At 38.8% G+C, this 22,882-nt stretch overlaps 2 protein-coding genes across 11 annotated transcripts in view; one reads left to right on the forward strand and one right to left on the reverse strand.

The window, feature by feature from the left end:
* USPL1 (ubiquitin specific peptidase like 1) overlaps window positions 1–11,616 on the reverse strand; it is a 42,263-nt gene extending 30,647 nt beyond the window's left edge. Inside the window, exons 1-4 of one of the 8 annotated variants that reach the window (XM_058437708.1) lie at window positions 11,426–11,616; window positions 10,694–10,861; window positions 8,267–8,433; window positions 7,617–7,745 (exon numbers count right to left, since the gene is read on the reverse strand). In XM_058437708.1, coding sequence (XP_058293691.1) covers window positions 7,617–7,745; window positions 8,267–8,365 — 228 coding nt within the window. In that variant the 5' untranslated portion in view covers window positions 8,366–8,433; window positions 10,694–10,861; window positions 11,426–11,616. Of the gene's footprint in view, window positions 1–3,563; window positions 3,583–7,616; window positions 7,746–8,266; window positions 8,434–9,555; window positions 9,885–10,693; window positions 10,862–10,965; window positions 10,996–11,036; window positions 11,059–11,425 lie in introns of those variants that run through there. The other 7 variants (XM_058437709.1, XM_032150536.2, XM_058437712.1 and 4 more) reach the window with 7 other exon arrangements.
* Window positions 11,005–22,882, forward strand: part of HMGB1 (high mobility group box 1) — a 159,805-nt gene continuing 147,927 nt past the window's right edge. The window contains exon 1 of one of the 3 annotated variants that reach the window (XM_058437714.1): window positions 11,005–11,131. The gene's annotated coding sequence lies outside the window, so the exon portion shown is untranslated. The other 2 variants (XM_058437715.1, XM_058437716.1) reach the window with 2 other exon arrangements.

Here is a 22,882-nt window from a genome sequence, read left to right on the forward strand (position 1 = left end):
TGATGTGTAAGAATTCCCTAGTCAACTCACGTAATCATGTGAAATAATAAATGAAGCCATTAAAATTTTTTTTTGAGACAGGGTCTGGCTCTGTTATCCAGGCTGGAGTATAGTGGCACGATCCCAGCTCACTGCAACCTCCTCTGCCTCCTGGGATCAAGAGATCCTACAACCTTAGCCTCCCAAGTAGCTGGTACTAAAGGCACCTGCCATGGTCTTCTGTAGAGACAAGGTTTCACCACATTGCCCAGGCTGCTCTCAAAGTCCTGGGTTCAAGCAATCTGCCTGCCTCGGCCTCCCAAAGTGCTGGAGTTCCAGATGTGGGCCACCATTAAAATTTTTGAGCGACTAAGTTTCAAGGTGATTCGTTTCACACCAACAGATAACTGAAATGCACTAAATCCCCTCAGACAGCCTCTTCTACCAATTGAACATGACACTCATAATACTGCACTTACTATGAAATTCTTTAGTATAAATGGACAAGTTCTAGATTCTTCTGACTTTCCAACTAGCTGCAGTCACCATCAACTAACAACAACCTGTCAACATTATGCTTTGAGATTACTTCCTAAGTCCTACCATATGTCAGAAAACTGAGAACCCTTTAAAAATAGCATATACGTATTCAAAGCGTCATAAAAAGGTATGTATCCAAAAAAAACTCAAAAGCAGAACCTTGAAGAGATACCTGCGCACCCACATTCACTGCAGCATTATTCACAATTCCCAAAAAGTGAAAGCAACTCAAACATCTGCAGATAGGTGAATGGATTAAGAAAATGTGGCATACACATACGGTGGAATATTACTCAACCTTAAAAGTAAGAAACTCCTCATGTCCTTTGCAGGGACATGGATGAAGCTGGAAACCATCATTCTCAGCAAACTAACACAGGAACAGAAAACCAAACACCGCCATGTTCTCACTCATAAGTGGAAGCTGAACAATGAGAACACATGGACACAGAGAGGGGAACATCACACACCGGGGCCTGTCAGCGGGTAGGGGGCTAGGGGAGGGATAGCATTAGGAGAAATACCTAATGCAGATGACAGGCTGATAAGTGCAGCAAACCACCATGGCACGTGTATACCTATGTAACAAGCCTGCACGTTCTGCACATGTATCCTAGAACTTAAAGTATAATAAAATAAATAAACAGAAATAAACTGGAGATTAAGACTGAAAAAAAAAAAAAGTAAGGAACTCCTATCACATGCTACAACATGGATGAATCTTGAGGACATTATGCCAAGTGAAATAAGCCAGTCACAAAAAACGCAAATACTGTATGATTCCGTTTATATGAGGTACTGAGTCAGATTCATAGAAACATAAACTAGAAGCCGGGTACAGTGGCTCAAGCCTGTAATCCCAGCACTTTGGGAGGCTGAGGCAGGCAGAACACCTGAGGTCAGGAGTTCGAGACCAGCCTGGCCAACATGGTGAAACCCTGTCTCTACTAAAAACACACACACACAAAAAAATTAGCCAGGCATGGTGGTGCACCCCTGTAGTCCCAGCTACTCGGGAGGCTGAGGGAGGAGAACTGCTTGAACCCGCAGGCAGAAGTTGCAGTGAGCCAAGATCACGCCACTGCACTCCAGCCTCGGCGACAGAGCGAGACTCCATCTCAAAAGAAAAAAAAGAAAACAAAGAAACAGAAACTAGAATGGTTGCCAGAAGCTGGGGGAGAGGAAAATGGGAAGTGGTTGTTTAATGGGTACAGAGTTTCAGTTTTGCAAGATGAAAAAAGTTCTAGAGATCTGCTGCACAAGTGAATATACCTAATACTCCTGAACTCTATACTTAAAAATGGTTAAGATGATGAATTTTTTTACTATTTAAAAATTAAAACAAATTTTTTTAAGAGGAAAAAAAAATCCTGAGACGAAAACCCTTTGTGAATCTCAAGTAGTCAAGATCATGGTATATGCATCCTACTTACACCTCTACTTTATTCAAAATGTAATAAACCTTTGGTTCCAAAGGAATGCATATTAAAAAAAAAAAAAGAACAAAACAGTAATAAACCATAAGAGGCCCCAGGACTGCAAAACTTAGTGATTTCCATCCGCACTCTTTGCAAGTGTCTTCACTGACTTTTCTTTATATAATCTGTGCTCTCACCATAGGCCAATCTGTAATATAATTTGTCCTTGCCCTGATTTTTCCCTTATAAATGACTTCAGATTTTTATCTTTTTTGTTTTTATAAAATTTTGTTGCCTCTTTCCATATGTTCTAAATATTTGTATCTCTTTATACCTGACTTGTTTCTATTTACAGTGAACATCTATCATTTTTATAACTAGAATAAAGCTTTTAAGCTTTCAAAAAAGTCATAAAAATATACACAAAGCATTAGTATTTTAGCCCAGCACAATCATCTAGTATCATTTAAAATCCAGTGCTGAAAAAAACCTAATCCTGTCTCTTTCACTGAGTTTTGGAGCAGCTTAAGTAAATTCCTGTACTTATTCTCGTGAAATAGGAAAAAGGAAAACATACCATGTCTTCTTATACTTGTATAAGTAATTATCAACAAGGTATGGCCAAAGACAAATTATAATAATAATGTATTCATTCTACAAATGGAGAAAACAAAAAAGTTTTCTTTGATTACTTAACATTAATGATTTAAAATTTTTATTATAAATTCCATGGGTTTTTAAAAAAGACTAATTAAATGTCCCAAAGTAAACGCTGAATGATAGACTACTCCACGAAAAAAAAAAAAAAGTTAAAACTTCCTACTGTTTAAAAACACTTGAGAGTTTCAATTTGGTATAATTTTGGACCAGTCTTGGATATTAGTGTTTTTTACAAATCAAGGAACATTTTAATGTAAATACCTGACTAAAAGGGGTTTTCCAAATGGTTCTTTGCAATTTACAGCAGAGTAAACTCCAAATTTTATAACAGAACTCTTTGGAAATAATTTGATTCAGAGGACTTATACAGGGATCAGCAAAGTTTATGGATAAAGGGCTAGATAATAAATATTTAGATTTTATGAGCTACATAGTCTGTCACAACTACCCAACTCTGTTGCTGTACGCAAAAGAAGCCATGAACAATATATAAATGATTGAGCATGTCTATGTTCCGGTAAAACTTTATTTATGAACACTGAAATTTGAATTTCATTTAATTTTCATGTATTATGAAAGGGTATTCTTCTTTTGATTGATTGATTTATTTTTTGAGACAGAGTCTCCTCTGTCCCCCAGGCTAGAGTGCAGCGGCTCAAATCTTGACTCACTGCAACCTCTGCCTCTGGCTTCAAGTGACTCTCCTGCCTCAGCCTCCCAAGTAGCTGGGATTACAGGTGCCACCATACCTGGCTACTTTGTATTTTTAGTAGAGACAGGGTTTCACCATGTTGGCCAGGCTGGTCTTGAACTCCTGACCTCAAGAGAATCCACCCAACTTGGCCTCCCAAAGTGCTGGGATTACAGGTGTGAGCCACTGTACCTGGCCCTTCTTTTGATTTTTTCTGGCATTTTTTCTTTTGATATTTTCCTAACCATTTAAAAAACATAAAAATCATTCCTTACTTGTGCATCATACAAAATGTCTGCTCACTCCTGGTGTAAACCAATCTACTTCATATAGTACACTGGGCTCTCATTGCTGACTAGAAATTAAAAAATAATAATAAATTACTCATGTTCCTTTTTAACATTTCCAAAGAATATACTTAAAATTCTTGATTATATATCTTTTGCCTTATCACTTAAAAAAGAATGCTTCAAAAACCAAAAATCCGGGCCGGGTGTGGTGGCTCACACCTGTAACCCCAGCATTTTGGGAGGCTGAGGCGGGTGGATCACCTGAGGTCAGGAGATCAAGCCCATCCTGGCCATAGTGAAACCCCATCTCTACTAAAAATACAAAAATTAGCTGGGCATGGTGGCGCATGCCTGTAATCTCACCTACTGAGGAGGCTGACGCAGGAGAATCCCTTGAACCAGGGAGTCGGAGGTTGTGGTGAGCTGAGATCGTGCCACTGCACTCCAGCCTGGTGACAGAGCGAGACTGCATCTCAAAAAAAAACAAAAAACAAAAAACAAAACTAAAAATCCATGTAGTACATCTAACTTTAATAGCCCCAAAAACCTATCTCCTGAGGACAAGGACTTCTCTATTCTTATGGTCCTGATCTTCTCCCCAAAACCTTGCTCTTCCAAGTCTTCCCAGCTCAGTAATTCGCGATTCCATTCTTCTAATTTTTCAAGCCAAAAATCTTGGAACTATCCTTGATTCCTCTTTCCAACCCCATATCCCAATCTTTCAGCAAATCCTGTTGGCTTTACCTTCGAAGTATAAATAAACCCCAACCATGCCTCAACACCTCTGCCACCATCCTCTCCCCCAGAATACTGCAACTGCCTTCAACTAGTCCAAAGGCAAAAAAGCTTTTTTTCCTTTCTACTTATCAATCTAAATAAAAAGAAAGAGAAGCTTTTAAAAAAGAAAGTGACACTTATTCAGGAATAAAGTTTTCCAATGGGAATACACATGCCATAGTAAACTGTGTGTGTTCAGGGAGGTAAGGGAAGACAATAGGTTTTTAAAGGAAAATAAGGAGGATCACATACTTGTTTTGAGATAATTACCCTTGGCTACAAGGATCAATAACAAGGATGACACCCGTCTACGGATGGACCAGGCAGTTGCTGGGCAGATGTCCTTGCAGAAGTATTTTCTGTGTATTTCATGATGCATTTTCTGTGTATTTCAGAAGTATTTCATGATGGCCTTTGTGCAAGGTTATGGTTTTTGCAGAGTCTTTTGAGATATTTTGGTATTTAGGCATGAAAGCTCTCTCTTCATAGCCTTTCCTGGCTCTATTTGTTTTTTTTTTTTTTTTTTTTTTTTAATAGAGACAGGGTCTCACACGCTGTCATCCTGGCTGGAATGCAATGGCACAATCACAGCTCACTGCAGCCTGGACCTCCTGGGCATGGTACTGTGCACCTGTAGTCCCCCTCCCAGGTAGCTGGGACTACAGACGCACACCACCATACCCAGCTAATTTAAAAATTTTTTTTGTAGAGACAAGGCCACACTATGTTGCCTGGGCTGGTCTCCAATTCCTAGGATCAAGCAATCCTCCTGCCTCGGCCTCCCAAAGTGTTGGGATTACAGTTGTCAGCCACTGTGCCTGGCCAGTCAGGATTTTTTTTTTTTTTTTTTTAACATAAGTGACTCCATTTTGATTCCGACAATTTTCACATATTCTATCCTCCCAGCACACTTTTGTGACCAGATGTGTGGGGGCTTTTTCCCCACACCAAGCAATTCTCCAGAGGACACCAAATGGGTATCCTATAATCCAATTCCATTTGGATGTTATCTACCGAGAGACCATGTCAGATCCTACAGGTTGAGGGCTCAGTCCCATGACTCCCTCCACTTCAGATGCCAATCTCACATCCAGGCCACCAGTACATCTGACTGACTGGCTACAATGGTTCCCACTCCCCCTTCTTGGGCATAACTAGTTTGCAAGGATAGCTCGCAGAACTCAAACACTTACTTATGTTTATTGGTTTATCCTAAAGGATATTATAAAGGATACAGATGAAGAAATGAGTAGGGCAAGGTATGGGACAGAAGAGGTATGAAGCTTCCACTTCCTCTAGGCATACCACCTCTCACAGGGCACCAGCCCCTCCAGCAACCCAGACACTCATTAAATCCAAATCTTGATATTTTTATACAGCTTGATCTCCAGCCCCTCCACTCCTTTCCTGGAGGCCTGTAGGTGGGGCTAAAAGTTCTAACCCGTTAATTCTCCAATCATGTGGTCTTTCCAGCTACTTGCCCCATCTGAGGCTATCTATGGCTCCATCCTAAGTCACCACATTAGTATGAACCCCGGTGTTAGCAAACAGGCTCATTCTGAATAACAGGACACTCTTATCACTCAGGAAATTCCAAGAGTGTTAGCTCTGTGACGGAAACCAGAGACAAGGATCAAATATAATTCATATCATAACTAATCTCCCTGCTTCAGGTCTTACCCAATATATATATTTTCAACAGTGCAGCCACAGTAATGCCTTTAACACTGAAGTCAACTTACGTCACTCCTCTGCCAACATCTCTGTTATGGTTCCTGGTTTCACCCATAGTAAAAGCCAGAAAGCTTACAATGGCCTATAAGACCTTATTGGTCCAGCTTCCCCATTATTTTTCTGATCCACCTTCTATCACTCTGCTGGTTTCACTGCAGTAGCACAAACATGACAGGCAGCATCCATTCTCTCAGGGCCTTCCTGGAACTTGCTTCCCCTGCCTAGAAAGCTCACTGCTCTTCACCTGTTTCAGACTTTTGCTCTAATTTCACTTTCTCATTGAAGCGTTCCCCTCACCATCCTATTTAAAATTGCAAACTCCCCCTACTTTGGCATTCCAGTCCCTACTGCCTTATTTTTCTCCACAGCACTTTTTATCACCTGACACAAAAACACATACTTGTTCATTGTCTTTCCCACTCTACGACATAACTTCCTTAAGGGCAAGAAATTTTTGTTTTATTATTGTATCCTAACATTGTATCTGGAACAGTGCCAAACAATGACACTCATTAAAAAAAATATTGAATATATGCATAAAGAAATTAATATTTGTAGACAGGCCTGGGATTACTTTACTTGAAATTATACCCAGCATAAGTATCTATTAACAACCATGTGATTTAGTCTAGTATTTTCCAAACCTGGCTGATGATCAGACTCATCCTCAAATGTTACAAAACCACAGAATTCTGGGCCAACTCTACTGAATCAGCATCTGGGGGTGATACTCAGAAATTTATTAAAAGCACTCCAGGTAATTCTGATGAACTGCTAATTTTTTGCTGGAATAAACAGATCTGAAATTAGAAGTCTGTATTCCAACCACAACTCTGCCACTGTATCAGGATCTTATGTTCCTAAACCCCGTGAAATCCATTTATTTTCTTATTCATGAAATAGGAATACAAATCTTGCAAAGTTCTGAGAATTAAACGTGTATGAGACAGTCTCATAAACTGTCAAATACAATAAAATGTGGAGTATTACAGAACTTAATGAGCTGCTATATAAAAGCTGTACCAGTGGGTACAAATTACTATAATTCTAAAAGCTATTTGGAGCTTCTAAAAGGATCTTTTAGAACTTACAAGATTCTATGCTCTATTTAGTTCACAGTATATATACTGGTTTTGGACTAACCAATTTCCAAAATACTCTTCCAGGTACATTAGAGATTCATAACTTTTCCCATCAGTTGCAAAGATAAACCAAAGAGATGAGAGAGTAACCACTACATGCTAATAGCTAACAAGGACCTCCAAAAGGTTAAAAAAAAGAAAAAAAACCTTGAAATGTATTTTCTCCTCTTGCAAGTCAAATGGCAATAAAAACAAACATCTTTACGCAACCGAGGAAAGGTAGGTGGAAAAATAACATTGTATACCAGACAGACTTAGAAACTGAGATTACATATTAAAAATCTAGTCTAAAAAACAAAAAATGAGTAAACTTTTAAAACAATTAAGAAAAAAGCAAAAGAATAAAGAAAAATCTTATATATACTATATAAGATTAATACTTTACCTGCAGATCCTCACACAAAAAGATAGATTCTTGAAAACTAATTCGGTAAGTCTTTAAGGCTTTTAACTTTCCCTTCGCTCTACAAGCAGGGCAATACCCATCTGTTGGAACTTTAGCTGAATCATAATTCTAAAAGAGAAATAAAGCAAATTAAAATATAGACATTCCTAGAATATATCAAAATATTAAAAGTTAAATGGAAAGGTAACTAGAAAAAATTATAATTTTCAATTACAAGTATCCTGGCAAGATATTTTAAACATGGCAAACAAAAGAAATGCATATAAACCTTTAAATACAGCTATTATTCCAAAAAGAATTATGTTATAGTTTTAAATATTAAATTTTAAGTGTTAAGAATAGCATCAATTTTATTTGCAAGAAAAAAAGTAACATCAACTACCAGGGAGAATTTATGTACCACATTTTCAAAGAACAGTAAATCATAAGGTCTATGTTTTATTTCCACTTTCACGTATCAATAAAACACAGAGAGGTAAACACATTAAAACAATCTTTCGCCATTACTGTAAGATTTCCGTGCAAGACAATTTTTTAGAAGTTAACTGGTAACATCAAAATTCAATTTAAGTCTCAAAAATAGAGGAAAAAAAAAACTTTGCACTCAGGCAAAAAATAAGTTCACTAACTTTTCCCAAATACCCCACCATGTGGAGTGAAGATATCCCTATATCAGTCCCTGGTCCAATCACTGGCAAACCATTTCCAATCTTCGAAGAATCCATCATTCCGAGTCATTGGCTAATTTATGTCACTTGAGACATGTCAATATCACTAAGGATTTTTTCAATGAACCCTGGAAAAAAAAAGTCAATAGACAATTAAATAAAAATTCTATTTACTATAAAAAAGAACCATGCTATTTTATAAGACATATATATTAAGTAGATTTTGAGGGCTATATGTCCTAGAATAAACATATTCTAAAATTAAAATCTTGAAGTGAAAATGATACCTATATTTATAAACCCAGTAAATTTGTGAACAGAGGGCAGTGACTGGCAACGACCAGTTTTCACAGCAGACTCATTTGCGAACAAATTAAATAAAACTTGTAGTAGAGGTAGCTACTATTTAAAGCAAACTATATTGACCAGAATTTGAAAACCTAACTTTTTAAAGTCTATGTACAATTTGAAACAAATATGCCAGCATTATACTGAGAAAAACCCCAGGTCCAAAAAGCCCCAGGAACAAAAGAACCAATGAACCATATATTCCATACATTCCTATTGTTTTCAACTACCAAGAACATTAATACTTCACCAGTTGGGAAAAATACTACTTATTAAAAGCTGCTAACAAATTATTATTTGTAAATGATCTAATTTACACTACATTTAACTTATTTTGTTATCTGAACAAAAATATAAACACTGTCCTAGTACAAATTACATATGTGGCAAGCTTGTTTTGAGTGTAGTCCCATGGTGTAGAACTACATTTAATAGAGTAAAAATTACGAGATACGGGAGCTCAGTGTAAGCAAAAAATAATTAAGAGCATTTTAATTGTGGGTTTACAATTATAGGAAAATCAAATACAGGAGACCTTTAGGGCAGAGGAGAATTACCACTTAGCAGAAATGTTGTAAAATAATTCTAGGCATAAGTCTTTCCCAAATCCAAGAATCCATGATTCTATGACACCCATCTCCTGGGAATCGATGGCTCACAATTCACTTTAAAATCTAATTACGCTATTCTGGTTCAGCTAAACTTCACAAACCTTTCAAGCCAAGGAATAATTTCAAAAATAAAACTGCTTTTTAAAGAAAGTATCAGCGAATCTTAATTTCCTATTCCTGAAGAAATAACCATAAGACAGAAATTTCTCAACTGCAGCACTACAAATATCTTTGACCAAATAATTGTTTGTGAAGGCTGTTCTATGCACTATGTTTAGCAGCGTCACTGACCTTTACCCTCTAGATCCAACAGCCAAAAGTTTCCTGACTTGCCAAATGTCCCCTGGTAGGCAAGATCACCCCTTATGGTGAGAACTACTGATGCTAACTTTTTTCTTTCTTTTTAGGCACAGACAACTTATTATCTTTGGCTGGTTCTATTTATAATCTACTTACAAAAGGGAACTATGTAGGAGTCAAACTTATGCTTTTCAGGCTTTGTACCTGCGGATCTTGGTCCAGAAACTTACTTGTAAAATTAGTTTCTTCTAAGAATTAAATGAGATAAAGCATGTAAAAAGTTTAGCACCTGACAAATTAAAGTTACTATTTGGTGCTAATTTTATACTTCATTCTGCCTAGAGAAGCAGTATACGTTGTATCATTCTGCAGTACTCTCAAACGGGAAACTAGTAGGCTATGTACCTTGAATAAACTGTTTTTGATGAAAATTTCCATCTACCTGAGGGAAACTAGAAAACTTTTTCAAATCAAACGGTTTTCTCTTTGTCTCTCTCAATTATAAAATATAAAGAGCCTCCAAATCTGCTCTCCTGATTCCATCACCCAACATTTCAGCGGGAAAAACTAGATAGGTTGGTGGTTGAAATCCTGAATATATAGAATCCCCCAAAAGAAAATTCATTTAATACCAGAGGTTTATTTGTCCATATGAGGGACATTAAAAAAATACCAGAGGTGGGCTCCCCAGGTTTTCTTCCAAATACAATTCACTTTGACTTACATACAAAACCCTGGGGTGGATTTTACAACTTAATTTGACCCTAAGTAACTGCTCTTCCTCCCTTCAAAAACAATCTGCTCCTCCTTCCCATATCTCATTTAAATGTGGGCGTCTCCATCCTTCCACACACACAGACTAGAAAGTCTGAGTTGTTCCCTATTATTTCCCTCTTTGCACAGTAAGTCACCAAATTCTGTGGACAGTTCTTTGGAAAGGTCTCAAATCTCTACCTCTTTCCCTTCCATATCGCTGTCAAAATGATGTCCCTATAAGTCTGAGCCTGTCAATGCTTAGTTTAAAATTCTCTATTTACTCCAGCCTGATTACAGCAAACTCCGTCCAAACAGCCCAATATAACCTAAAGGTAGTATTATGACCTAAAGCTCATTGTACTGTGAAACCTACCTAGCTTTCCAGTTCCATCTTCCTCAACTCTACTTCACCCCCAGCATCTTTCTTCTAACATCCCCTTTTCATACTTCTGTGGGCCACTTATACTCCAGAAGCCTGACTGTGAATTATTAGCCCAGCATGAACCCAGTTAGATAGCACAATGAACGTGTCAAGCTGGCCCTGGGAATCGCAAAAAGTATGCAATTAAACTTAATTCACACTCCTGTGTGCAAAATGGAGAAACCCAGGGAAACAGCTGTTCGAAGAGGGACCCTTAAACCCACCCATTTGAGCTTGCCCTCCAAGAGCGAGTAGGCTCGGAACGTTAACTGTCAAAAGCGAGGTCACAACCGACCTGGAAGCCGAGGAACAGGGTCGGCTTTCTGCACCCAGCCCTGTCTGGTACCAAACCCAACTGTCTTGAATCAGAGACAAACAGGACCAAAGGAGGTGAGTTTCAACAACCAAACTAAGAAGCCCAAGGAGGCGCAGGGTCCGTTAACCCTGCCCATCTCCACGCTCCTTGGAAAACGAAAACGAACTCTGGTTTCTCTTCAGCGTTCACCTCTCAGCGCCCAAACGGATCTGTAAGTCCAACTCTATACCTTAATCATCAACCTTTCCCACTTGAACCCCGTCCCAGCCCAGCCCATCCTTTGAGCGCGCCGACTACCCCATAGGTCATCCCAGCTCTCTTTTCCCAATTTCGAGAACGGAAAGAAACCCCTCCCTCTTCTCCCTTACCTGCCGCGGGCACTCCCCTTCTTGGTACCGGGTGGATCGGAACTCCTGTTCCAGCTTGATCTCCACCCTAGTTGCAACGTTCAACCCACGTTCCCCTCGGACTGCTCCTCCCCCACTCGCGTCTCCACTAGGAAGGTGGCTTCCGGCTTGAGTCCGCGGCAAAAGAGTCCTCCTTCCTGCTGCACCCAGGGCCTGAAAGGATGGAGGAGTGGCGGGGAAGGTGAAGACGTGAGCACTTCCGGTCGCGCTCCGCAGAGGCGTGGCTGTCCGCCCTGTGGCCGCAGACGCAGTTGCGACTGCGGCGGCGAGGAGGGGCGGGGCCGGTGGCTGCTGAGCCCGCCATGTGTGAGTGGCTGGGTTTGGGGAGGCGACGTTTCTGGAAGCTGCTGGAAAGCGCCCGAGTGGCGGAGGTGGCGCCAGCGGCCAGGGGGTGGGGCGTGATTAAAACTAGTGCGCGGCTTGCTGCGGAGGGATTACGCTGAGGAAAGAGACCGGCTTGCGCGTCGCTGCTCCGTGGTCCGCGCGAGCGTGGTCGGGAGCCGCTGGTTCCTGGGGTGACCCGCGGAGGTGGGAGAGGGTAGGGCTTCCGAAGCCGGCGGGGGTGCCATGGAGCCTCTCCGCCGGCGCGGCCTTCACAGCTGGGCCGCGCCGGGCATCCGTAGTCCGCTCTCCCAAAGCCTCGGTGGAGCCGAAGCTGCCACAGAGTGCATGTTCACAAAGGGTCATCACACACGGAGCTGCCCCTCCCTGTCTCCCTAGAGCCCATCTTCGAGGCCAGGGGCTTTTCCTCCAGGATTCTGGGGTGTTTCTCCTCCTTTCCTCCCTCCCAGATCTTCTCACGGTAAGGGGAGCAGCGAAAGCACAGGGAGTTTGCATTCCACGACCCGTTCTGACTAGTCAGCAGCCGATCTGTCCCTGCTGCACTAATTCCAGCTGCCCTGTCTTGTTTTAACTTCAGAGAAAGGGGGAGTTCTCATTTGATAAGTTTAAGCCTCTGCTTTCGTAGGAAGGTCATGTGGCTTAAGGGACATCGTGACCGCGTATGCTATTTCTGCCTGTGCATTCTAAATCTTGGGGGCAGCATATTCCAGAAGTCCTTTTGGTCGATTGGTTCTGTGTCCTAGGATAACAGTTTGTAGTTTCTGACCATTTCTTTACAGAATAACCACAATTGGTAATTTGGACTGGGGGGTTTTTTAGTGGTCTCAAACTAAATGATTATATTCTGGAGTAATGCTGACCATTTGGATAGGGTGGTATGGAGGAAACAAGTCTCGTGTAGAAGAAATTACTTAGTAAAAAGGATTTTAGTTTTTGGTACTTCTGAATGCAAATGGCCAAGGAATCCAGCAGTTTGTTGGGGTTTCTCCAGACAAAAATAGCTGGTTAGTTTACCTTTTTCTGTTGCTTTACTAGATTATTAATGTATTTGTATATTTAAGATCTAGCTAGTTAGGTTTTTCTTTTTTATGAATTGTGATTAAAATTGGAGAAAGTATTACTTCCTCCTGAAATAGCCAAAACTCAGAGGGTTGTTTTCTTGGTCACCACTACTTCCATTTTTAGAATGGAATACACTATTTGTAAAAAACAAACTTGCTGAGTATTAACTCTTAAATTGAACAAAACAGTTAAAATGTAGCTAAAATTGTAAGACTGCAAAACAACATCAACAAACTGAATTATATTTAAAACGTCGTCTGCAAAGTTGAATTTTAGTCTTTCAGTGTAAATTTGATATTTTTTCAGAAAAAAATTAGTAACAGAAACAAAATGGGGGCGGGGCTTGAGTTGTAAAAAGAAAGGAAGGGATTTTAGTGTGTTCTATGTTTTCGCTCTAGAGCTTTTTCCCCTTGTAAAAGGTAGTACAAGACTTATAAAGGGAAGAACTTTGATACAGGAGATCAACAGAGATTGACTAGAAAACAAACCCCTTTCGTTTATATTATAGAGTAACGGTCCCAAGTTGAGAATACTGTATACATTTCTGTGTATTCCTATATATTTGAAATGCTTTTTTCTACATATCCTGGTCCCAGAGAGAGTGCAGTACCTTCCAGTGCGATTAAAACTCATTGCCTCTATCCGCTTGTCAACAGTGTGGGACAGAAATTTTATTGACCTATTTCCGTTATAAACTCACATGATTTAAAGGGAGGACGCTTTTATTAAATTAATAACTAACAAACAGCTGCAGTAGTTCAGTGCTGCTGTATGATTAGGATTTTCTTTTTTTTTCCCTCATTTTAGCCACTCATGATGTCAGCTCGTGCACCTTCTGCTGAGTTAGATTCCTTAACCGCAGTACAAGTCTTTGGCCCAAACTTTGGATATTAAAGCTACTTGCTGTGATTTTTCTAGTCTCATAAAGAAAATGAGAGTTGAAGTGACTGACAGCTTTCTAGAAGCACTCTATGAGTACAGTCTGTAATCCCGCATCTCAGTCTAACATTCAGAAAGCGCTGAAAACCAAAAACTTCTTAAGCTTGGCAACAAAATTCGTTCGGTAGCAAAATATGACCTGAACTATTGAGAAGCTGTTTATAGTCTTTATCCATGTGTTTTGCTGAAACTATATTAATATGTTTGATTATGGGGTGCTGCCCTTGGCCCCTGGTATGTGGGATGTTTTATAATGGTATATATACCTTGTACCACTTAAAAATTGTATGAAATTCTTATTTCTAAAACACATCCAACCCTTGGGTTTTAGTTAAGGAATTGTAAACCTGTATTCATATTTTTGGCAACACACTTGTGATATGCATGTGTGTATTTAAAAAATTAAAGTAACATAAGACATTTTAGTTATTTCAGTAAATTCAGATGTGTTAGGATAGAAAAAAATACGTGTATCATATTGTGTGTCTGTCATATCATGCATCTCTCATATTGTATACATGCAATGATAGAGGTATGCACAGCATATTTGTAAGTGTAGCCGTATAGTGATCCAAACAAGAAATTAGTAGTTTCAGGGCTTAAGGTTAGTTTATACATTAGGCTCTAAAATTTAGATAAAACATGACAACTCGGCCGGGCATGGTGGCTCACACCTGTAATCCCAGCACTTTGGGAGGCTGAAGCCGGTGGATCACGAGGTCAGGAGTTCAAGACCAGCCTGGCCAAGATAGTGAAACCCCATCTCTACTAAAAAAAAAAATAAATACAAAAATTAACCGGGCATGGTGGGAGGCGCCTGTAATCCCAGCTACTCCAGAGGCTAAGGCAGGGAGAATTGCTTGAACCCCGGGGGTCAGAGATTGCAATGAGCTGAGATCACACCACTGCACTCCAGCCTGGGCAGCAGAGCAAGACTCCATCTCAAAAAAAAAAAAAAAAAAAAAAAAATGACAACTCGTAATGTAGCCCAAACTTACTTGGTTCTGTTTTGCCCACAGAAAATGAGAAGATGGTATGGTAATAGTCTAAAGTTGATATTGGAATATCTGACATCTAATCCCATCTCTTCTGCTGTGTGACCTTACACAAGTCACTGAATTTTTAATAGTCTAAACTTAATATTGGAATATCTGGCATCTAATCCCATCTCTTCTGCTGTGTGACCTTATGCAAGTCACTGAATTTTTAAGGTCTCAGTTTACAAATCTATAAAATGAGAAGTTTGGAATAGATGGATCGTTTAAGGAGAGTTCCTTACAGTTTCAACATTCCATGTGCGGTATTTACTCTTTGAAGTACTGCCTACTTTAGAAAGCTTTTCCTACTAAGGGTGTGATCCCATTTCATCTCAAACTGCTGTCTTGCTGATCTAAACTTGTCATTTTGTTCATAGATAACACATTCATTCACATGGTTCAAAATTCAAAAGGTACAAAAGGATACTCAGTCATTTTCTGCCTAGGAAGCAACCGGTGCTACCAGTTTCTGGTATATTTTTCAGAAAAATTTTACACATTAAGAGCAAATAAATAACTATATAGATTTTATTTTTCTTCCCTTTTTCTATGTAAATGGTACATGCCGTGCATAGTGATTATGTACCTTATTTGTTCACTTGCCTTAAAAGTTGTTCTGTTATTATTTAAGGTATTTCCTTATTTTTATGGCTGCATAATCTTCCATTTTATAATGTACCATTATTTCATCTACCCTATCCTTTTGAACATTTAGGTGTTTTTTTTTTTTTTTAGATCTTTATTAAAGAGCATTGTGCAATGAAGACCTTTCTACGTACATCATTCTCCACATATGTGAATATATTTGTGCCCTAGCCAATGGTATGGCTGGGTCCTGTCTATTTTGACTTATGTGTTCTCTGTGCCAGTATTGTATAGTGGAGTCAACACCCTATTGACTCTAAAGTAAGCATATGAGATAAATCACATCACCCGAATGGCTGTTTTTTCATGTGAGCCCTGAGAGCATGTATGTACATACATAATATGCATAAGTATATATATATGAAGCAAGTAGATTATGTGTAGGGACTTTGTTCTAAACAAACAAACAAACAAATCTTGCCACTTCTAAACAAACAAACTAAAATCATGCCACTGAGCAAGATTTACAATGAGCGGCATATGAAAACAGCAATGAGTGATGTAACAACAGGTTTGTTCTTTCCAGCTCATGCTCATTCCAAGGCATGTACTCAATTAGCACTCTTAAGCTGATGTTTTTCTTTAAAATTTTTTGCCAAGAATATATGGTTGAATATGTGTAGCATGCAATTTGTAGATATTCCCACTTTACCAGTAAGAAAACAAGGTGTAAGGCTTGGCACGGTGGATCACACCTGTAATCCCAGCGCTTTGGGAGGCTGAGGCAAGCGGATCACTTGAGGTCGGGAGTTCAAGGATGTGGTGGCACATGCCTGTAATCCCAGCTACTCAGGAGGCTGAGGCATATAGATGGCTTGATCCTGGGAGGTAGAGACTGCAGGGACCTGATATTGTGCCTCTGCCCTCCAGCCTGGACCACAGAGACAAGACTCTGTCAAAAAAACAAAACAACAAAAACAAGGCCTAAAAGAAGTAACAAGTTACTCAAATTTACATTAACAAGGTGGCTGACCTGATACTAAAACCTACATCCTCTCATTTCTAATCCAGGGCTTTTTCCAGTATATTCTCGTAATTGGACATGTGGCTCTAGCAGATTTGAGAATGTCCAGTAATTAGGAACTGCTTTAGGTTCATTCACTCTTCCTAGACACTAGAGCAACCTAAAGTTCAGAAAGCAGCAGAACGTTTTTCCGGTGACAAAGTAACGTTCTATAAGTACTTGTTGAAGTAATCACACAACATGCTGATTAGCAATCAGGAAGCCTCCAAATCAAAAAATTAAGTGCAGATAAAGAAACACTCTTTCCTAATTGGGACATAGTTATCACTTCAAAATGAATTGATCAGTCATAAGGACTAGAAAGAATTTAGGATTATTTGGAAATAGGTAGTCTTACTTTCCCCAGAGTTCATGTCATCATTTAATTTAAAATAATTATCACTAGAAAAGGAGAAGTGGTGGTAGAAACAATAGCAAAAGAAAAATAGAAAGTTTGAGGGTATGCTTTAGTAACTACATTCACACAGAAGGTTAATATGCTTTAGTAACTGTATTCGCTTGAAGCTGGCATTGCAGCACATGACCATCCCCTTTAGGGCCTTAGCTACCTGCTGACAATGCTAGTCCCCTTCTCTTTATGTAACTGACTCTTCTCATCTTTGGAGTCTTAGCTCGAGTGACTTGTGTCAAGCTGTCCGCCCTATTTGAGGAGCCCTCTGTCCTCTACCCCTACTCTAATTCATTCTTACCGCCTGTTTGTTTTCCTCATAGTATATGTATGTGTGTATATATGTGTATGTGTGCATGTGTATATATGTATGTGTGTATGTGTATATGTATATATACGTGTATGTGTGTGTATCTATGTATAACACACACACATACACGTATATTTTTGGCCCCGTAGTAGGTTGTGAGATCTGTAAGAGCAAGGACTACATCTGTTTGGTTCACCATCATCTGTATAGTGCCTAGTACATAGTGCATATTTGTTGATGAATTATCTTGGTGGCTCCCAATTTTCAATTTACATGGCTGACCAAACCTACTTTTAAAACAGAATGTATTAAATAGCCTATTTCCTTCATGTTTGTTAGTTCAGATGTATGTATAATTGATACTCTTTTCTTATTGAGAAAGCTATTAATTTTTTCATCAATGGCTTTTTTTTTTTTTCACATTTACTGGTTTTTTATAAAGGATGTTTTAAAGGGTACAGATGAACAGCCAGATGAAGAGATGCACAGGGCCGAAAAGCTTGTATTGAATGTGCAAAGGACTGCCATAAACGCAGGGAGAATACAACAGTGAATAATGCACAGTCCTTATTCCTAAAGAGAAGTAGAAACGTTTGTAAACAAATAGCTTTCATACAAGGCGGGATGAAATAAGTGCTAAATAGAGTTGTACAAGCAATGTTTTGTAGAAGCTGTGGAGGAAAAAATGATTAATTTTAATTATAGGAAGGCCCTCACAAAGGTGAATTTTTACTTTGGTCTTCAAAGAAAAATAGATCACAAGTCCCTATAGATGAAGAATAGGGATGAATAAATGTTTAGCTTCACTTTTTAAAAAGTCCTTAAAATAGCTGTAATCCCAGCACTTTGGAAGGCTGAAGTGGGCAGATCACGAGGTTAGGAGTTTGAGATCAGCCTGGCCAAGATGGTGAAACCCCATCTCTACTAAAAATATAAAAAATTAGCTGGGCATGGTGGCACGTGCCTGTTAGTCTCAGCTACTCAGGAGGCTGAGGCAGGAGCCTCATATCCAAGATCGCACCACTGCACTCCAGCCTGGGCAACGGAGCGAGACTCCGTCTCAAAAAAAAAAAAAGCAGTATTTACCACAAAGGACTCTTACAACGCATTGTTATAAAGCAATCTTTTAAAAAAAAGCTAGTTAAAAATCAAATGACTCCAGCCATAAACATTATACTTCTGCAACTGAGGATGACCGTAAAATCACTTAACTGTTTTGACTAGATTGACAGCTAAGTTAAGGTTCAATTTAATGATTGAATTGTAACTGAGTGCTAATTGGAGCTGGTAATTGTTTAGTAAATGTATCAATTAAGACAAAAACTAGTGAATAATGAAAATAGATTCATTTTTTTAAAAAGAGATTTTTAAGCCGCTGGTGGTCTTTAATATATGGTTCTCTGACCACATAAGTTAAAATGGGGACTGTTTCTTGGTAGTCTAATCTGATTTTTTAAGTTTATTTTTGCTTCCCTACCTCTGTTTTGCTAAGCAATGTAGACCTTTTCTTCCCCCTCTTATTTTTTTTTTTTTTAGTGTAGGCATTAGATTTACAGATCTGATTTAAACTTGGCCATATATTAATCTCGGTTTTGTTACTTCATACAAAATATTTAACCTTCCTGAGGCTCAGTTTCACTGATAAAATGAAAACATCTACTAATCCCACTTCTGTTATTTAACAAATTTTGTCGCCTTAGGCAACTTATTTAACCTCTCTGAGCTTCAGTTTTTCCATGTATGAAATGAAATTCTCTTAAATGAGGTAAGACATAGAACAATGTCTGGCAGTTAATATGCCCTCACAGCAGATGTTGGTTTTCCCTCACCCTTCCACCCCATCTAAACCCTGCATGTCCTTTACAGATTGCTTTAAATTGTTTTCTCTTTCCTTTGCCAACTCCTAGCACTCTCTTCTTTTCTAGAGTTGTTGCACTTACCATATATACCATGGATTCTTAAATGGGTATTATTACAATTGACACTTGAGCAACACAGGGGTTAGGGACCACCCCCTCCTTCCCCATGCTGTTGAAAATCTGCGTGTAACTTTTGACTGCCCAAAAAACGTAGCTGCTAATAGCCCACTGATGACTGGAAGCTTACTGATAGCATATATTGTTGACTGACATGTATTTTGTATGTCATATGTGTTATATACTGTATTCTTAAAGTAAGTTAGAGAAAAAAAGTTACTAAGAAAATCATAAGGAAAAGTAAATATATTTACTAATCATTAAGTGGAAATGGATCATCATAAAGATCTTCATCCTTGTCACCTTCACATTGAGTAGACTGAAGAGGAGCCGAGTGGATTAAAAAAATGTTTATGTACATCATGGAATACTATTCAGCCATACAAAGGAATGAAATAATATCTTTTGCAGCAACTTGGATGGAGCTGGAGGCCAGTATTCTAAGTGAAGTAACTCAGGAATGGGAAACCAAAAATGGTATGTTCTCACTTAAAAGTGGGAGCTAAGCTATGAAAACACAGAGGCATAAGAATCATACAATAGACTTTGGGGATTCGGGTTGGGGAAGAAGATTGGAAGGGGGTTAAAAAAACTACATATTGGATACAGTGTACACTGCTCAGATGACAGTTGCACTAAAATCTCAGAAATCACCACTTATCCATGTAAACAAAAACCACCTGCACCCCCCAAAACTATTGAAATAAACAGGATGGGTCGTTCTTGCTGTCTTAAGCCTCATGGCAGAGGCTTAAGAGCAGGAGCATGTGGGGAGGGAGGGAGAAGAGGCAGGCACACTCGGTGTAACTTTTACTGAAAAAAATCAAATCCGTTTATAAGTGGACCCAGGCAGTTCAAACCTGCATTGTTCAAGGGTCAACTATATATTGGGAACTTGTTAAAACTGCAGCTGCTTTGTTCTCATGCATGATTCCATGAGTTTGGCATGGGGCCTGGGCATCTATATTTTTTTCTCCCTCAGCTTTTCTTATGCTTAGCAATGATCACGGTTTTTCACCTATTTGTTAATCGTGTGTTTTTTATAGTTTATATTTAAAACTATTCAGGTGTTTTAGTTTAAACCTCAAATATACTATAAACTCCATGAGGGCACAGAATTAAACTTAGTTTAGAGGTTGATAAGTAATGCCCCACCTTTTTTATCTGCCTATGTTTGGATCCAGTTAAATCAGATGAAGATTGAAATGTAAGTTTGCTGAAAAAAGTTGTTTCAAAAGGTAGCTGAGATTTGAGCAACAACGAGCCGCAAAGAACTAGGCAGATTTAAAATTTGAGTTTTTCTATCAACAAGAATAGAGCTTGTCCCACTACATTTACTGTTTAACAGAGCAGGCCAGAACAAATGACCCTCTTCAGTCAGCCAAATCCCAAATGGAAAGGAGAGAGGAAGTTGGCTGAGCCTCAGAATTTTTTCTCCCAAACTTGCTGTCAGATCAGTTAGCCCCTCCTATCCTAGAATGGAGTTAAGAGTAGTAGTCAGCCATGAATGTTACGGTAAGGAAGTTTTATGTGGAGTATGAAAGAGCTTTCCTCGTGCCCTCAACAGTATTCAATAGGTATTATCAGATTTTTTTTTTAATAATTTGCATCGGGTTGCTGTGATTTTTAGTACCTAAATAAGTTATGAAGTTACAGCTTCAGTTAAATCAGTATATATTATTAGTTATATTTTGTTATGTAACAAATTATTCCCCAAACAGCTTAAAACAACAGACATTTGTCATTTCATACATGGTGTATGAAATGATACATGGTCAGGAATTTGGGAGTGGTTTAGCTGAGTGGCTCCAGTTGGGAGCCTCTTATGTGGTTGCAGTCATCTAAAGGCTGCTTGAGTGTCTTCATAAAATGGCACCTGGCTTTTCCCCCAGAGCACGTGATCTGAGAGAGAGGCAAAAACCACAGTGTCTTTTACAACCTAACCTCAGAAGTGACCTACTGTCACTGTGCTGTATTCTATGGGTTACACAGACCTACCTACACAAGGGTATGAATACCAAGAGGTGTAGGATTCATTGGAGGCCATCTTGGGGGCCAGCTACCATAATTTTATAACATGTTAGTTTCACTTTATACCTCACAGAACAAGTAATTCAGTAATGTCTAATATCCCAATAAAATTGTTTAATGGTAATTTTGTGAATTAATTATATATTTATATATATTATAAAATTTCCTAGCTAGAGATTAGGCTGTGAGAATATGTCCAGAAGATGATTCTCTACTACCAGCCCCTTCCTGTCTAGTTCTATTTCTGAATCAGTAATTTGCATAGCATGATCAAGAACTACTCTGGTTGCATGTTCTTCTAGATAGTCTGTGAAAGTTCAGGTGATTTATAGACAGACTTACCATAAAGTAATTGTATTAGTCTATTTTCACACTGCTGTAAGGAACTACCTGAGACTGGGTAATTTACAAAGAAAAGAGGTTTAATTGACTCAGTTCTGCATGGCTGGGGAGGCCTCAGGAAACTTACAATCATGGCAGAAGGCGAAGGGGAAGCAAGGCACATCTTACATGGTGGCAGAAGAGAGAGCAAGAAGAAAGAAGTCCCACGCATTTAAACCGTCGGAGAACTCTATCGTAAGAACAGCAAGGGGGAAGGCCGCCCCCATGATCCAGTCCCTTCGCACCAGGCTTCTCCTTTGACACATGGGGATTACAATTCAAGATGAGATTTGGGTGGGGACACAGAGCCAAACCATATCAGTGATAATAGCTACAATTTTGATTTTAGTGTGAGTTAATAATTTACTTCTGGTCTCCTGGGAGGTGCCTCATGAAGTGTGATTCCCATCTACTGATTTATTCAAGTGAGGGTTTCTTTTGCAGTGGTAATAATTAGAATAAGGTGGACTAGATGGCTAGTGAAGGTCATTGAAATAGTCCATAGGCCCAAAGGACCTGAAAACCGTCACTGTAAGCAAGTGGCAGTGCTTTGATTAAAATTTTAATGCCAAAGCTTAAAAGAAGTTCCATAAGTGGAATAAAATTATTAAGAATATAATTTATTTCTTAAAATATGCTACGCAATCTTAGGTTTTGTAAGATAGCAAAAAATATTACAGTGTAAGTGAGGAAACTTGAAATGTTCATTGAATTCAGGAGTGCACAATTCATTTGTCCTCTATAGCTATTCAACACAATAGAAAAGATAGTAACTTGAAGATTGTGGCGGAAGATGTTTTAACATAACCTGACAATGCCTAAACATTCTTTGGAATTCTAACCTTAAGCATTGTTAGGTCAGTTTGCATTTTAAGTTGCTTTAAGTACTTATAGATGAATGATCAGTTGTAGAAGCCCAAATATTTGTATAATCGATTTTCTCATCCAGATGTAAGCTGTTTATTACATAGACATAAGCGTGTAGAGCATATTATTGCCAGACCCAGTGAACTCATTTGGATGTCATAATATCCAGTCACGTAGGCATATTTGACAGCAACTTTCACCTCAAGTGTTAGGAGGCACTATTTTGCTAATCAGGGAAGAAATTTTAGGAAATTCATTTTGCTTTCCAAATGTAATTTGTCATGATCAATAAAATGTTTGGTTTGGTTATTGATGAGCTTTAAAACATGCTCTCCTATGAATTCTTAGGGTAAATGAGAGATAGTAGTAGTTTTTTTCTGAATATGGAGTATATAAACCCTGAAAGTTGCTCAGTT

This window comes from Hylobates moloch, unplaced genomic scaffold (assembly GCF_009828535.3).
Source record: "Hylobates moloch isolate HMO894 unplaced genomic scaffold, HMol_V3 SCAFFOLD_4, whole genome shotgun sequence".
NCBI classification, from domain to species: Eukaryota; Metazoa; Chordata; class Mammalia; order Primates; family Hylobatidae; genus Hylobates; species Hylobates moloch.